The sequence below is a fragment of the Mauremys mutica genome, chromosome 8 (assembly GCF_020497125.1).
Source record: "Mauremys mutica isolate MM-2020 ecotype Southern chromosome 8, ASM2049712v1, whole genome shotgun sequence".
Classification (NCBI taxonomy): domain Eukaryota; kingdom Metazoa; phylum Chordata; order Testudines; family Geoemydidae; genus Mauremys; species Mauremys mutica.
Window position 1 is genome coordinate 109091051 of NC_059079.1, and position 17900 is coordinate 109108950.

The window sequence follows — 17900 nt, forward strand, 5'->3', positions numbered from 1 at the left end:
TTGTATTAGAGTTACTTCCGAGTTTCTTAAACGTATGTGCAAGTACATGTTGTTCAACCTTTACCAAATGATTTTACTTCTTCTGGTGTATTAGGCAAAGGAATGACAATGGCTTAGGCAAGCCAGGTAAACTTGCCAGAAAGGAAAAAAAAGTCTAGTAGAGAGATCAATATTTTTCTTTCTAAAGAAAAATTCACATGCAGAAAGGCATAACCATTAAAACAGTGTAGGACAGAATATATGTGAGTGTACAGATGTGTGCGTGTATATATACATACACACACGCTACCAGGGAAAGTGGCAGACGTGGTATATCTTGACTTTGGTATATCTTGTTTTTTGATACTGTCTTGCAAACAAACTAGGGAAATACAACCTAGATGGAGCTACTATAAGGTGGGTGCAAAACTGGATGGAAAACTGTTCCCAGAGAGTAGTTATCAGTAGTTCACAATCAAGCTGAAAGGACAAATTGAGTGTGGTCCCGCAGCGATCAGTTCTGGGTCTGGTTCTGTTCAATATCTTCATCAATGATTTAGATAATGGCATAGATATTACACTTATAATGTTTGCAGCTGATACCAGGCTGGGAGGAGTTGCAAGTGCTTTGGAGGATTGAATTTTCATCCTAAGTTATATGAACAAACTGGAGAAACAGTCAGAAGTAAATAAGATGAAATGTAATAAGGACATATGCAAAGTACTCCACTTAGAAAGGAACAATCAGTTACACACATACACACAATGGGCAATGACTGCCTAGGAAGGAGTACTGCAGAAAGGGATCTGGGGTCATAGTGGATCACAAGCTAAATATGAATCAACAGCATAGCACTGTTGCAAAAAAACCATCATTCTGGGATGTATTAGCAGGAGTGTTGTGAGCAAGATACGAGAAGTAATTCTTCCGCTCCACTCTGCGCTGATTAGGCTTCAACTGGAGTACTGTGTCCAGTTCTGGGCACCATATTTCAGGAAAGATGTGGACAAATTGGAGAAAGTGCAGAGAAGAGCAACAAAAATGATTAGAGGTCTAGAGAACATGACCTATGAGGGAAGATTGAAAGAACTGGGTTTGTTTAGTCCGGAGAAGAGAAGACTGAGAGGGGACATGATAACAGTCTTCAAGTACTTAAAAGGTTGTTACAAGGAGGAGGGAGAAAAATTGTTCTCCTTAACCTCCGACGATAGGATAAGTGGCAATGGGCTTAAATTGTTGCAGCAAGGGCGGTTTAGGTTGGACATCAGGAAAAACTTGCTGTCAGGGTGTTTAAGCAATGTAATAAAATGCTAATGATGGGGAGTCCACAACCTCCATAGAAGATTTTTAAGAGCAGGTTAGACAAACACCTAACAGGGATGGTCTAGATAATACTTAGTCCTGCAGTGCAGGGGACTGGACTAGATGACCTCTTGAGGTCCCTTCCAGTTCTATGATTCTGACTCTATAGTATGGTGCCCTGAGGGCAGAAATAAATCCATATCACACACAAAATGCACTAGAGATTATAAAACCTGAAAATGCTCAGCCCAGTACTGGTTGTCTTTGTATACCACAGGAGTGTGGCTGGAATCGCTGGTGGACCTTCAGAGACAGGAACTGGACACTAGTGAAAAGCTTTTTTTCTCCCCTCTTCTCTCTCTCCTTTTTTAAAGCAGGTTACAAAATTAGATTAACAACAAAATGTGTCTGCTTAAGCTTGATGTTTCTATCGGGAAATGTTTGTCTGTGGTTTTCCTAGTCTATACTTACAGTTAAACTATGTACAGCTCAACTGGTGTTTAAAACTGTTGTCAGGAGCAGATAATTTTTCTTGTACAGATCTGGCTTCTTTTTTTTTTTTTTTAATGAAAGAATGTGAGGGGGGAAGGGCCAGCCTGCAGGGTTAGCTATGCGCCAGAGGCTTTGGTTTAATTCCTAGTACTAATGGCTGGTGGGGCGGGGGTGAATCACAACTGCAGTACAACCAACCATCTAAGAAACTCAAAACAGATCTGTTTCTGGGTTTGGGAGCTTGTATTGTATTTCAGTCCGTTTTGAATTAGAAATGGGGAGCACAGTTAACAGCCAAGAAGCTCCTATTAACAATCCCTACAGCTGAGCTCTGCAGATAACAACTTCCATAGTTAACATTTCCTGTGTAGGATCTTCAAGTCTGCCAAAGTTTGCTGACCTTCAGGGCATTCTAAATCTCATCTTTCACCCAAGCATTTGCCTGAGGTGGACTGGCATATGAGGGGTGCCTAGTTCTGGTCAGGAAATTGGGTGTGTCTGTTTGAGCCTTTGCCCTATTGTGTTAGTGGGAATTAATTCAGTGACCACCACCAAGTGGCAGCAATATTTTTTCTACTTTTGCTGCTGTAAATCCTGCTTTTGCTGCTGTAAATGTGACCAGAGGCTTAGCCAACTGGCACATTTTTATATCCAAATTTTACAAGTAGATTTTTTGAAACGTGCTTACAGCAAGTTGCTATGCTAATCAAGCCCTTCATTGATAGATATCTTTCCCAAGTGGATTTGAAATCTCCCTCCTCTCCGCCCTCCCCAATTGGGAGGGAAAGGATTTTGTTTATCTCATCCTCCTCTGTGGTTTACAGAAAGTTGCACTGGCTTAGGTAAAGGTGTGTTTTTAAACTGATTTAACTAAATCAGAACAAAAAAAATCTGTGTGGACAGAAACCAATTTAACCATGGTAAACTGATTTAGTTTAAATCAGCAAGGGATCAGCTTAAGATAAGTCAATATAAGCCAAAGTTATAGCAATTTAAGAGTATCCACAGGGTTTTCTACAAATATAAACCAGATTCAAAACCGGTTTTAGTTAAACAAGTGGAACTTTGTATAAAAACAATGTCATAGAATTCCTCCCAGAGCAACAATTACAAATTGGAGCAGTAGCAGCATAAAGACTCAATATTTTAAAAGTAAGAAGTTAAATTATTGCTGTAGAAAGAAGCAAGGAGGAGGAAGAGAAGGCAAAAAGGGAAAGAAAAGTGAGACGGCATCATTCTAGGCACCCAGCTGAGTAATACTGTAGCAAATGACCATAAAGAAGAGTTGTTTCAGAGATATGATATTAAGCACATTTCTCTAATAATTAACTTATTCTGCAGCTGCTTTTATATTACAAACTGATTCTGTGAACTAAAATTCCTGAAAATATTTGTTGCAAGTGAAAGTTTATTTGCACAACCACCACCATATGCATTAAGTATCCTATAGTTATTGTAGGTATTGTCAAACAGGTACTGCCCCATTATTCCCATCCCAACCTACCTCTCCCCCTGAAAGGCAGCTACTACTCCTGGTAGTTTTACATTAAAGAGCAGCAAGTATATTCTGGAAATTCTCCACAAGCCTCACATTAAATCAGCAAACAATGGGCCATAGAACATATTTTCATTTGTAATCAGGCAAAAATGTAATAGATAAAAAAAATCACTTGCTTACACCTACAGAGCAAGGATTAAAAACCTAGTTTTACTGCTCTAAAAACACAGGCCTTCATGCAGCGGAGCTGAAGGATATTTCCCATAGCTGGCTGTAGCTGCAGGTTCTCTTTATCCTCTCTAGGCCAAAGCAGTATTACAAACGTAGCAAATAAGTTACATACTAATCCCCCCACAAAGTTATCATCTGTGTTTCACAGGAGTTCAAATGCGACAATGGAGAACCAATCTGTAATTAATCCACATACTGTAGCCAATCACACACACCCCCCTTCAGAGTTGGTCCCAGAACCAGGATCCTTTCATCTCCCTAAAAACAGGCCTCTGGCATTTGAGCTTCTACTTCCAGCTCCCTGAATTGTGAGTAATTTATCCAGAAATTCTGTCTGCAGCACATGGATTTGTTACACACTCCAATCCACTGTCGGTGCTTGTACTATTTTGAAGGCTTAAGACTTTAACCCAAAGTGTCATATTGGTACTGAGTTCAAGTAATAAGAGTTTGAAAGCTGGCTTTTGTCAAGCTGCAGGCCACAGTTCAGAGGCAGCAGTTTATTTCCTTCTTTCTAGTCTTTTATTTAGCTTCAAGCAACTAGGTTAATTTTTACATCACAATTAACCATTCTGTCTCTCCTGTTCATCTGTCAGATGCACAGCAGTACCTGATAAAACCATCCCATTCTGGTACTCCGTTCTTCCCGTACATTAGTAGCATTTCACCCAACTCATATGTGATATGTATCATAAATCCTTTTAAGGCTATGCAATAAACCTCATTCTGATAATTCATTAGGAGATTCTAGAAAGGGATCTCTGTACTGCTAGGATAAACAGCACCATTTTATTAGGCAGTCCAAAAGAGATGTTCCAGCCAAAATATACTATTTTACTGCATTCTTAACATTCTTGCAGCAAAAATATTAATTTGAAACTATCATCTCTGTGAGGTGTACAGACTTACCCACATAGTGCATGTTGAGGGCCAAGTACTTGTATTGGAAAAGGGGATTGTTGTTGAGGCTACTTCTTTGGATCTGCTGGAAGAAGGAGCTGACATCCCATCTGTACAAGACATCCAAGAGCATGATGCTTGGGACCCTCAGGGCCACATTTAACACTGCCTCCAACTTCTCCTTTGCAGCCATTCTGTTCCTTTTCAATAAACTTGCAGCAGACTGTAAATAGCACAAGACAGACAAAAGTAATCAAATCAATCTCACTGTACAGCCAGCCATTAGGCATCATGAATGTATGAATGAAGAACACTGTGGGGCCATATATCAGTAAATGAATCAATTGAGCTAAACTCAAAAATCCAGACAGCATAGCTTTTGCTATATTGAGAGAAGTTTTGCTAGCTATTTTCCATAAGGACTTACTGTGCTTTTATTATTATTTTTGGACAATGCTCTTCCACTTTGAAAATGTGTTATGAAAACTCTCATTAGTAAACATACTTGGGTTTTAGAGCTAACAAAGAGCAGCAGAAAAAAAACCTAGAGAGACCACTTGGTAATTCCCAGTTCAACTTGAAATCTTGCTCTATAGCCTTCTCAGATGAAGCAGCTTTTGAAATACATGCCAAGTAAAAGTTTTTTGAAGTGTTAAGCAATAACAATTTAAGCTGTTTTTTTAAACGACTTTTTACAATAACCTTTTAGGTGATGGTGTAGCCATGTTGGTCCCTGGATATTTGAGAGACAAGGTAAGTGAAAGAGTATCTTTTATTGAACCAACTTATGCTGGAGAGAGACACAAACTTTCAAGCTACACAGAGCTCTTCTTCAGGTCTGGGAAAGAAAATCAGGGCAGATCTACACTTAAAATGCTGCAGCAGCACCACTGTACCACTTCAGTGAAGACACTACTATGTTGACAGGAGAACTTCTCCCCCTTGGTGTAGTTCATCCACCTCCCTGAGAGGCGGTAGCAAAGCAACATAGATGGGAGAAGCCCTCTCGTTGACACAATGCTGTCTACACTGGGGGTAAGTGCTTCGCTTAAGGCTATGGATTTTCTACAATCCTGAGCAACGCAGTTATACCAACATAAGTCAGCCTGAGGCCGGGTCTACACTGCAATGTCTACATTAGAGCTTATGTTGGAATACTTTGTCACTCAGGGGTGTGAATAAGCCTTTCCTCTGAGCGACATAAGTTACACCAACAGAAGTTCTGGTGTGAACATAGGCTCAGGCCAGGTCTACACTGCAGACTTATGTTGGTATAACTATGTTACACAGAGGTGTAGAAAATCCACAGCCTTAAGCGAAGCACTTACCTCCCTGTGGCTTGAAATAACTTTAAAAGTCTAACCTTGCTTGTATTATTTATGGCATTTGTTGACCTCTGTTTGTATATATTTATGCAAACATCATTCCTTTTAGATTAAAAAATCAGTAAGGCAGCTCCATCCTGATTATATTAATGTAATTCACTACAATGGCCCATTACAGTAGTACTCTGGAATTAGGGTTTGGTTTGTTTGTAAAGTGAGCTGTACTTATGAACTGGGCTAGATTGATAGCAGTGCAAGGTTTTGTTTAGCTATAGAAAAGACAGTACAAGTTTCTCCACAGCAACCTGTTAATGTACCTCAGTCATAAACTGGAAAGACCCTATTAACAAGTGAATAGGTTTAGTCTCCGTGCACATTCAGCCCATAGCCTTCAGCTAAGATTTTTAGCTGGTGCCAACTGTAATGGTTTTCATGAGGACGAGACCTGTCCACTGTAGGAATGGCAATAAGGCAATGCATTTCACACAGATCACCAGCAACTCAATAACCATTTTCAGTTCACTCCCGTCCTGGACCTATTTTCAGGTGAGTGGATCTGGAGAGGTGCTGGGAGAAGCAGACTAGAAGGGGAGGCTAAAACCATTAAATTTTTTCAGGCATCTGTGTGTTAAGAATTTTCCAATTTTGTTGTTTTCAGAATAAGCTGCTATTTGAGGAACCTTTATAAGGAAGTCATTGTTTATTAAGTGAGGTGGTGTGAGAGAGAACAGGGCCTGTGGAGAGATGATGCAACATGAGCATCTGTGACTTCAAACCCAGCAGTGGGAAACTGTTTAAGCAAGTGGAAACTATCACTGTTGGAAATCTATGTCCCAAACCAGGCTCAAAGGGCTGAATGTCCCAAATATCAGAGGAACATTTCAGAAGAACTGTACTCTGTCCAACAGTCTGAACAATTTGCAAAGGCAAAAAGATGCCTCTCACTTTGAAAAAGCTGTGAAATGCATTTCAAAAGTGCAATTACTATTGGTATTTTTAAGACTAGCATGACTGGCTATAAAAATAATAAAATAATTTGTACCAAGGCAATATGGAAGCCCAGCACAAAACTAAACCAGACTATTCTGCTGAAATATTAATGTTCTTCTAATATTGTTAAACTGTAATCACAGCAAGATGGAAAATGCTTTACAGTACCTTACTTTGGGATGCTGCTCATTGCAAACTTAGGTTTTATTTTTTAATCACGATGCTCACCACTACTGGTTAGCTATGAAATGCAGAAGTTTAAATTTAAAAAAATGTTTTAAAATACTGGAATTACATTTCAGTGCCATCATACTGGATGACATTAACCTCTGTGCAGAGGACTGGCACGAGGGATATGCACCACTTTAAGGGCTTGTCTTCACTACAGAGCTAAATCGGCGCTGCTGGAAGGGATGCAGTGGCATTGAGTTAGTGGGTCTAGTGAAGACACGCTAAATAGATGGGAGAGTGCTCTCCCATTGATTTCTGTACTCCACCTCAACAAGAGACAGAAGCAATGTTAGTGGGAGAGTGTCTCCTGTTGACATCACGTACTGCAGACCCCACAATAAGTAGATCTAAGCTACGTTGACTTGAGTTATGCTACTAACGTAACTCAAATTGCGTAGCTTAGATCGATCAGCAGCAGTAGTGTAGACCTGGCCTAAGTCTCACATAAGTCCTCAAAGATAAGATACTGTAAAAAAAACCTCCTAATTCATGGTAAGTTTTACAGGTGGGAGGGAAGGGTGTATTAAGACTTGCACAAGGCTTAGGGACACAAAGTGTTTTCAACTCTAGAAGAGTTAAAGCAATCAGAAGCCAATACTGTCCACCAATGGTAGCCCACCTTCCACAGCTCTCTGGAAGTGTAATTATTTTTATATAGCACTTGATTTAAAAAAAAATAAAAAAAAAGCCAAAACCAAGTAGTCCTGACAAATTTACAAAGTGGCCCTCTCACTCTGATCTCAGTAAATCATGCGTTGTAGGGCTTTTTCAATTTTATAAATTCAGACTGATTTTTGTATACAATTCCCACCCTTACCACTATTTTAACAGAACGGTAAACGCGAAACACAGCACATCTTTCCACCTCATACAAACACAGTAACAACCATACACCATAATTCCCACACAATATCTTTCTAAAAAGCATTACACAATAGCATGCAAGAAGAATTTAAAAAAAGTCAAAAATAATATCACAAGCATCCTAAAATATGAATAAGCAAAACCACTGTCCAAGCCACTAAAACACTGTTCTGACCGCACAAAACACCCTGCAAATAATTTACCATATATACTCATTCATAAGCCGAATATTTTGGTAAAAAAGTGACACATCAAAGAGTGGGGGCCAGCTTATAAATGGGTCTACACCAAAATTTGATGATTTTAAACTCTATGGAATCATTGAATTGAATATCTAATACATTGTCATTTTGTTTAGCTGGAGTGTCTGCAGGCACGGAGCCCCTCAGTTCCCTGTGGCTGCGGTTTGCCATTCCCAGCCACTGGGAGCTGTGGAAAGTGTGCCACTTCCTGCAGCTCCCATTGGCTGGGAACGGCAAACCGCAGCCACTGGGAGCTGAAGAGCTCTGTGCCTGTGAACGCTCCAGGTAAACAAAACATCCCGGCCCGCTAGCGGCTTACCCTAACAGGCCAGGAGCCAAAAAGTTTGCCAACCCCTGAAATATAGGGTCGGCTTATGAAAAGGTCATACAGTTTTTGCTATTTTTACCTAACCATCTTGGGGGGGGGGGGGTTTTAGCTTATAAATGAGTGGGCTAATGAACGAGTATATATGGTACATATATTTTTGCTGTGGTATAAATTAAAAAGGGCTTTATGTATTAAAATAGTATTTTAAAGAAAACAATTTTGGATGCAGGCTGAATATAGAGAAGAAAATTTTAGTCAGATTGATTTGAAATTGCAAGCCTATACTCAGAAAAAAAAGGCAAGATAAATATCGTTTAAGAGCTTATGTGAAAAAAAGTTAAAGGTACTGTGAATTTCAAGTCTTGTTTTTTCCAAATACATAAATTCACCAATCCTGGGGGGGAGGGGGGGAGGAGGCGCGGCCAAATGGTCTACACATTTTGCAATTTTTTAAAAGCATTTAAGGTACAGCTTGACAACCATGTTGATCTACAAGTTTATACTATTTGTTGTTTAAAAAAAAAGTACACCTAGGCTGACACATGGACTTGATTAAAAAGCTCTTATATAGCCAAGAGTCATATTTGACCAATCAGCTGTATGGCACAACATGTACATATGCAGAACAAGAAAAGTTAAGTTTCTATTTAAGGGCCCTATTCAATACCCCTTACACACCACAAACTCAAGCAGAACTTACCTGCTTTCCCAAACACAGAGTGCTAAATGGGGCCACGAATAACTAAGTTAATTGGGACAATTGGGCAAGCTTGCTTTTCCCTTCCAAATTCACAAACCTATACTTGGGAGCTTAAGAAAAGGGAACTATACAGTAGAACCTCAGAGTTACAAACACCAGAGCTACAAACTGATTAATCAACCACACACCTAATTTGGAACTGGAAGTATGCAACCAAGCAGCAGCGCCGGGAGGGGGGGGGGGGGGGGAAATACAGCATAGTACTGTGTTAAATGTAAACTGCTAAAAATATAAAGGGAAAGTAGCATTTGTCTTCTGCATAGTAGTTTCAAAGCTGTATTAAAAGTCAATGTACAGTTGTAAACTTTTGAAAGAACCATAACATTTTATTCAGAGTTACTAACAACCTCCATTCCAGAGCTGTTTGTAACTCTGAGGTTCTACTGTATGTGTGTCTTGTTTACAGGTACAGTTTAAAATTTCTAAACCTAGTTTTAAAAACAAACTTTGACAACAATAACATGGTGCAACTGATAGGCAATATATTACAGAAAGTGGCTACACTGGAAAATCGTAGTAAATCTTGTCACTGCATAACAAGAGACACAAAGTGGGTGAGGTAATATATTTGATTAGACCAGCTTCTGTTTGTGAAAGAGACAAGACTGCATACTGCATAACAAAACATCCAATATTCATGAGACACCCTTTTAAATTATGTCCACTAGAAATCTGCAAGTGTTAAGGCCTAAAATGCAACTGCTGCCAAGTTTCAATATGATGTGCTACATGTGAGCAAAGTCGATTATTCTAAGCTCTTGATATGTGCTAAAAAGACCTTAAAATACATTATTTTGATTGGGCAAAAAACATTAAACCTTTATATGCTTAGGAAAAAAAGTAAATATGAGCATCTGGATGCTCACCTCTTCTGAAAAAAAACAGGCCACTCATTTAAGGGTACGTCTACCCTTCAGTTGGGAGTGAGCATGTTAAAAATAGCTGTCTTGTGGCATTGGTGGAGGCTCCAGCTAGTCATGTGACCTCAAACCCACTCTACATCCTAGGTTGGAGCTTGAGTGTCTAGCTGGAACATCCAGATGTTTTTAGCATGTGTCTACCTGGGCTGGGAGGTTCACTCTCGGCTGTAGTGTAGACATACTCTAAGCGGCCAAAAGTTGACTTGAGACTAACCTGAAAAACATGGCCAGTGCATTTATTACAATAGATAAAATGCTGCTGAAAAGAATACCAGCAAACTTTTGATTAAAAACTGACAAAAAGCTCACAAAACTTTCCCTTGAACAGGCGGTTTATTTCCAAGGCTCTGTCTATGCACGCAGATTGCAGCTTTGTGTATGTACACATAGGTTTAAATCTGACTTACATTAGCTTGCATCAATAAATTTACAGGCACGACCTAAATCAATATAACCAATTTTAAACCAATACACGAGTCCACATACCCAAAATTTACACCGGTTTAATTAAGCACATTTAAGCTAACCCGGTACCATTTCTTCATGCAGACAAGCCCTAAATACAATGCTTAGTGAGGTAGTTACAGAAATACACTAAAGGTGGAATAGTTTCAAAACTCAGTGCTGGCTTAACTGCACCCACTGAAGACAATGGTAAAAAAATACCACTGACTTCAGTGAGAGCAATTAGTCCAGCTCCTAGTGTTTTTGAAAATCCTTCACTAAGGGCCCCATCCTGCAACACATCTGCGCTCCAGTCCCCCACTGGCTACTATGGGCAGAAAAGGCACTCAGCACCTCACAAGCTCATGTCTTGAGAGGCTTGGAGAAATCTGAAAGAAACTGAAAAGGGATGTAGGTCCAAATTCTGCTCCAATACCTGTGAAACCATACTGATTTTGGATTCATGGGTGTAAGAGCAGAATTTGGTCCATAGGCTCCACTTACACTGGGGAAAAACACATTTTTTAAGAATACTGCTATGCAAAGCTTTGATTTTTTTTTAAATAAACTAAACTTGGTTAAACATTTATTTAAAACAGAACACCTAGCTGCATCAGAGACTGTTTTGACTAAGAACTATTAAAAGATTCAATGTCAAGGCTGGTAAGCCTAAAATTAGACCCACCAGCTGTGCTCTGAGTGTGTGCACATAACACAGGGACATTGAGATGCATGTTTGCTCTCTTCTTTGGAGCAGGAGATTTGAAATATAAAACAATTCTGAGTTCTTCAGAGAGTTGGATTCTTGTAAACTGGCATAGTGTTGAAATATACAAGAACAAGACAGAATGGAGGGACAATGTTATGTGCCAAATACACAGAAAAAATCCAATGCTGATACAAGTCCACAGAGAAGTCCAATATTTTGGGTTGGGGACTGATGATCCAGCAGAACAGTTCTGTTTCCAGAGTTTTCATTAAATTATTTTCTTCCTGCCCCAGCTCAGTGGCAGGGGATAACAAGGGAAGTACAAAATGTATGAATTACACGTAATTTTTAAGTGAACAGTGACAGCACACTAATATTTTTGCAAAGAGAGGCTGGCTATGGTGCAGACTTGCAAATAACTATACTAAAGCAGCAAATGGAAAATATTATGCATTGTAACACTATAATTAGGGACTTGTCAGTACTTCCACTAAAACCCAGTTTTCAGGGTTTACTATAGGAGCTCAGCAAATTCAAATCTTATCAAGATTGAATTTGAACACTACATTCTAAGAGTTTTACAAGGAGCCAGTACAGCAAGCAGACATAGCATTTTTGCTATTTGAACAAGAAGTTACTGAGTATACAGACTATTTTTTTCTATATGGTGCAATAAAATGAATTGTTAGAGCACTGACAAGATCAAGTGAACAGAGGTGTTTATTTTCCTCTAAAAACCAAGTGAATTGTTAAATTAAAGGCAAAACATTCAGGGTCCAATAACCCACACAAAATTAAAGACAAATGTGAATTGAGGCCATTGTGGTTAATTATTTAATTCAAGCTACACACAGGCACTCAATATACATGCTTTTCTGCCAAAGGGTCTCAAAAGAGTGGATCATCCCTTCCTATTATGGAATGAGCTTCTGGGAAGGGGGTGAGTAAATGTGAGTTTATCTTATTAGCATAATCAGAAGAGTGGTGAGCCAAGTGCCTAGAGAGATGTTTACTATGATCTTGAAATGTAGAGGTTTTACATTCCTAACTTCCATTAACTCCTGGAAGCATATGGGAAAATTCCACGTGCAGGGAGATTAGAATTTACTGTCTATAACTGTAAAATTTTTAAGATTTTAGTTAATTTCTTCCACTCCCCTATCAATAACCCACCATGTACTGTTATGTACACGTACACACACACACACACTAAGAGTGCAACATATGTCTTTGATACCTCCCATCTACTTAGGCACCAATCCTGACAAAACATATACATTTGCCTAACTTTAAGCACCTTACTTAGTCCCATTGAAGTAAACAGGACTACTTATGGTGCCTCAGATGTGTGTAAGTTTGCAGGGTCCAGTTTGGCCTGTAATGCTTGTCTGTATTTGATTTAGGTTATAAATAATAAGGGGCAAAGAATGTCATCCTCTGTATTCCTACAGTGCCAACCAAAGCACCTAACTGTTTCACAACAGCTGTATTCTTTAAAGGCAGACTGTAAATATGATACGCCTCGTCTATTCTTTACACTCAAATAGGTAAAAACCTGTCTCCCAAGAAGACTGAACTATGGCTAAAGTTTGTTGAAAAAGGGGGTAAACAAATCAACATAGAACCCGATCAGCCAGGAAATGAAAGAAATACAGAACCTTTCATTTATATACACCGCTACCTTGCTATAACACCACCTGATATAACACAAATTTGGATATAATGCGGTAAAGCAGTGCTCCGGGGGGGGGGGGGGGGGCAAGGCTGCGCACTCCAGTGGATCAAAGCAAGTTCAATATAACATGCTTTCACCAATAACGTGTTAAGATTTTTTGGCTCCCAAGGACAGCATTATATCGAGGTAGAGGTGTATTATCAGTTCAAATCCAGATCAGGTAAGAGTGGGCTGCTGGTTTTGTGAACTGTGTGAAATTAGTTGGTGGTTTCAGTCCAGTTCTCTGAAGACAGGAGAGCACATCTTTAACAATACCATAACAAATTGCATCTCTATTTGGCATTTCTGCTGAAATGTTCACAGAGTGAACTGACATGGAGACTGAAACACCCTTAGACCCTGTCCAACTCTACATCTTCTAACCAGCCAGAAGTTGGTCACCTTAGCCAGTTTGTATCAGTGTATTCTAGGAAAATCTGGGCAACTATCCGATAGTGCTTCTGCAGGGGACAAGAGTGCCCAGAGCACATGCTTGCAGAGCAAGGACAGCAGCATATGAGATAATGCAATATTGGATGTCTTGTCTCCAAAAGCTAGAAGGAACGAGGACCAACCAAACTGGGTAAGTGGGCCCAGTGAGGGTATCCTGAATACCCTGCAAAGAAACAGTGTGCTGAACTTGTTACAAGAACCACAACTATGTGAGAGGGTGATACTGACCATTCTTAGTTTTAGGTACTTGTATATGGACACAAGCTACATTTAAATAAATAAATGGAGATATACCTATCTCATAGAACTGGAAGGGACCCTGAAAGGACATTGAGTCAAGCCCCCTGCCTTCGCTAGCAGGACCAAGTACCAATTTTGCCCAAGATCCCTAAGTGGCCACCTCAAGGACTGAACTCACAACCCTGGGTTTAGCAGACCAATGCTCAAACCGCTGAGCTATCCCTCCCACCTTAGCCATGTCAATAACTGGTTACACAATCAGTTAGAAGATGTAGCATGGACAGGGCTTTAGAGAGGATTCCTCTAGGTCAGTGTTTCCCAAACTTGGGGCACCGCTTGTTTAGGGAAAGCCCCTGGCGGGCCGGGACCATTTGTTTAGCTGCCGTGTCCACCGATTCAGCCGATCACAGCTCCCACTGGCCGCGGTTCGTTGTTCCAGGCCAATGGGAGCTGCTGGAACCGGCACGGACTGAGGGATGTACTGGTCGCTGCTTCCAGCAGCTCCCATTGGCCTGGAGCAGCAAACCGTGGCCAGTGGGAGCTGCAATCGGCCAAACCTGCGGACGCGGCAGGCAAACAAACGGGCCCGGCCTGCCAGGGGCTTTCCCTAAACAAGCGGCATCCCAAGTTTGGGAAACACTGCTCTAGGTCAACAATGAAGCACACTGGGCATTTAGGAAGCTTCCACTGCTTGTACCTATGAAATACCTGTTCTGTGAATAAAGAGCTTCAGTCTCCAGGACTGTCTAACAGTCTTGAATTTTTCCCTACAACTAGATTTACGTGATAGCAAAGAATGAATGAATGACTGCTGCCATTAGGAAAAAAAAATATTTAAAAAGACATGGAAACTCAAGATGTGAACACATCAAAACTTTCACAAGAAAATACTGGGATGATGTACTGTAGGATGTTTCAGAGGGCTGAAAAACATCTCTCAAGGTGAAAAACATACAGCGTTCAATTATACCACAATCTAAGAACATTATCCTGCAAAACATTATATGCATACATAATTTCACAAAATGCAAGTAGTTGTTTACTTCAGGGGGATGTAAGTAAAGTTAAGCAGGCAAGACTTTGCAGAATCAGGGCCTAAGACAAAACTTTAAAAAAAAAAATTCCTAAGGGAATGACTTAGGCAGATCACTTACCCAAAAGCAAAAGGAATCTTACAAAACTAAATGCAAGGGATACTATGTCGCAGTGTTTAATGACTGCAGCTATGGCATGTGGAGAGTATTTTCAGTGCATCTAGAACATACAATTTTTATAACCACAAACATACATGTTAAAAAAGGTATATGCACTTATGGTTAAAATGACATTCTATGTAGTATTTGGATCCAAAAAAGCACAACGCACATGAAGTCCATTATTTAAAATTAAATATAAAACTGTGTTCTAGTGGATTGAAATAGAAATTACCTACAGTCTCCATAAAAGGTAACCAATATGAGTCTTCAGTCTCAAGTTTAGTAAACAGCATGGAGATTTTTTTTTTTTTTAAAAAAGAAGCCAGTACCAAGCATAAGGCAGAGGACAATTTCAAAGACACATACCAATCCATTTACTGTTTTATTGGCTTTATGTGCATTTTTTCTTAAAATTTGTCCCAGACTTAAGCTGCTGAAGAACTGAGGCAATAATCTATTTCCATCAGCTTCAACAAAGAGAAGAGTCCCTGGTGTCTGTTCAAACAGTCTGAGAGAATTAGTAGCAACTTCAATGGATTTACAACAGCATGAAACTGGTGTAAACAAGATAAACATTGGCCCACTATATTTTGGACCCAGGAAGAACATCCATTTTTCTGTATTGTAAAATGGTCACAATCCTACTACATAAAATCTCTCTCAAAGACGACCACTGCCTCATTACATCATGCAACAATATTAATGAATTTAGGGATTAACAAACAAAGCTTCCTGCATGTCTTCCGTACAGGAAAATGTTAATCCTGGCATGTTGCAGTATATAGTAGTAGGTTGACTAAAACCAAGGCAGAGCTGCAGTTTCTCTCCTTCACAGATAGCTGATTATTTAAAATAGTTGGCATGGACAGCCAAAATAATGGATTGTGATGATTTAATATCTGCAATGTCTTACAGAAGAGAAAAAAATGAATTTCTAATGAAAGCTTTTTTTTTTTTTTACTAAACTACACATCAGTGTGACCAAACAAAAATCAGAATGGTTTCCTGTTTTTTCAGTTTGAAACCTGGATATATTACATGAAAAAAAAATGTACTGCAGTCTAACACCGACTTACTTTAAAAAAAAAAAATCTAAGCATAGCAGTCCAGAAGATGAACTGGTAGATAAGATTTTTGTATTAAAACTACAGAAGAGAGTACACACACACACACTGAAGGGACCACAGAAGCACCTAATTTTTTTTTGTGTTTAAAAGGCTAACTAAAAAAGTTAAAAAAATTTCCATTAGAATATCACATGCAAACAAACCACTTACAGTTGTGTCAAAGGTATTCCTGAAGTCTTCTAGTTAACTGACAATCAACTGCACATATTACTGTAATAAAAACAGTTCCTTTTTGTAGGCAAAACCAATTTTGGTTTGTGTGTTGTTTTGTTTTTTTCCAAACTTTAAAAACCTTCCCCCTCCCCGCCAAGCATCTTATTCTCACACACACTGTTCTCCCCTGCCTACAAAGTGTTGTTATATCTGAAAGAGAGGCATCATTCTGGTAACGGTCCATATGTCAAAGGCACATACAACACATGGGACCATACTCCATCGTACACTAAAATTCAAGATACAAAACCATGTCACAAGCCTTACTGTAAAGAGAGAAGGAAGATCTTGAAGAAACAGCTAAAGTGACATTAGCAATAAAAGCAGAGAAAGTTAACCAGACTGAGAAAGAGAAGGTCTCTTACATAAGCATTATCACATACTTTTAAAATAACCAGGCCTCTCTCCTTCTCACTTCCTTACCTGAATTTCACAAAGTCTGCGGTAGGGGCTGTTTCTCACACTTAAAAACTTGCAGTGTCTGCCCTCAAAAAAGCGTTAGTGATATTTACAGTCCTGTCTCCTTCTCGGAGGGCTGCAAGACCAGAATGTGAATAGAGACACGGGGAACCAGAGCACTGCAGCCTCTACCACTGAGCCATAAACCTTGGTCACGACTGCAGCACCAGCTCATCCTCTGGGTTTGAGTCAAGCTCTGTACCAACAGTTCAACTCTCTGTTTGTAAACCAAATTCCGCCTCCCCGTCCCAGGGCCTTTCTAACCAGGGACCTGTTTCCTGTTTGCCCCTGACTGCAATGCAAGATGTCCCATGAATCATTGATGCTGCTGCAAAGCCCCTCGCATCCTTTCCTCGGGCCCCGCTGAGCTCAGCTGCGTTTGAACTCCAGTAACCCCCCGCACCGCGCTGCAAACCAGGAGCCGCCGGCAGGGAGCCGAGGCCGGGGAATTCCCCCACTGCCCGGGGCGGGCGAGCAGGATTCAGAGGCCCAGCGGAGGAGGAGAATTGGGGTGGAGTAGGGGTATTTGGGGAGGGGAAAGGGGGTCGCGGAGGATTCAGCCCCCCCAAAGGGGGGTATTTGCGGAGGCGGCGGCGGATTGGGGGGCGGAGGGAACTGGTTTGGGGGGATCGGGGCCCCCTCGGGAGGTATTTGTGGAGAGAGAGGGGAAGAATCGGAGCCCTCGGGCGGGGGTGCAGGGGGCCCCCGTGGGGGATTTGGGGAGAAGGCTGGTTGGGGGGCCCTCCGGGGAATTTGGGAGGGGGCAGAGGTTCGGGGGGCCCTTGGGGAGTCGGGCGGGGAGGGGGCTGACGGAGCTGGCTGGGGGGGTGGAGATATTTGTGGGGAGACTGGGGGGTTCGGGGGCGCGGGAAGCGGAGCAGAGGTTCAGGGAGGGCCTCGGAGAGGAATTTGGAGAGGCGGGGGGGGCCCTCGTGGGGGATTCGGGGAGGGGGCTCGTTGGGGGTGCAGAGGGGCCCTCGGGGGGAATGTGGGGGAGTCGGGAGGGGAGGGGGACTAAAGGGGCTGGTTTGGGGAGAATCGGGGATATTTGTGGAGCGACTGGGAGCTTCAAGGGGGCTCCTCGCAGGGAGCTGGGGGAGGGGGCGGGAGGCTCAGAGGGATTTGGGGAGGGGGCGGGGGTTCGGGCTCAGGGGGTCCCTCGCAGGGAGTTGGGGGAGGAGGCGGGAGGCTCAGAGGGATTTGGGGAGGGGGCGGGGGCTCGGTCTCAGGGGGTCCCTCGCAGGGAGTTGGGGGAGGGGGCCCAGGGGGGCCCCTCGGGGGG

At 41.3% G+C, this 17900-nt stretch overlaps 1 protein-coding gene across 1 annotated transcript in view; it reads right to left on the bottom strand.

The window, feature by feature from the left end:
- RNF145 (ring finger protein 145) overlaps positions 1–17900 on the bottom strand; it is a 61369-nt gene that overhangs the window by 42929 nt on the left and 540 nt on the right. Inside the window, exon 2 of the mRNA XM_045028355.1 lies at positions 4413–4626. Within this exon, the coding sequence (XP_044884290.1) occupies positions 4413–4596 (184 nt within the window). The 5' untranslated portion in view covers positions 4597–4626. The remainder of the gene's footprint in view (positions 1–4412; positions 4627–17900) is intronic.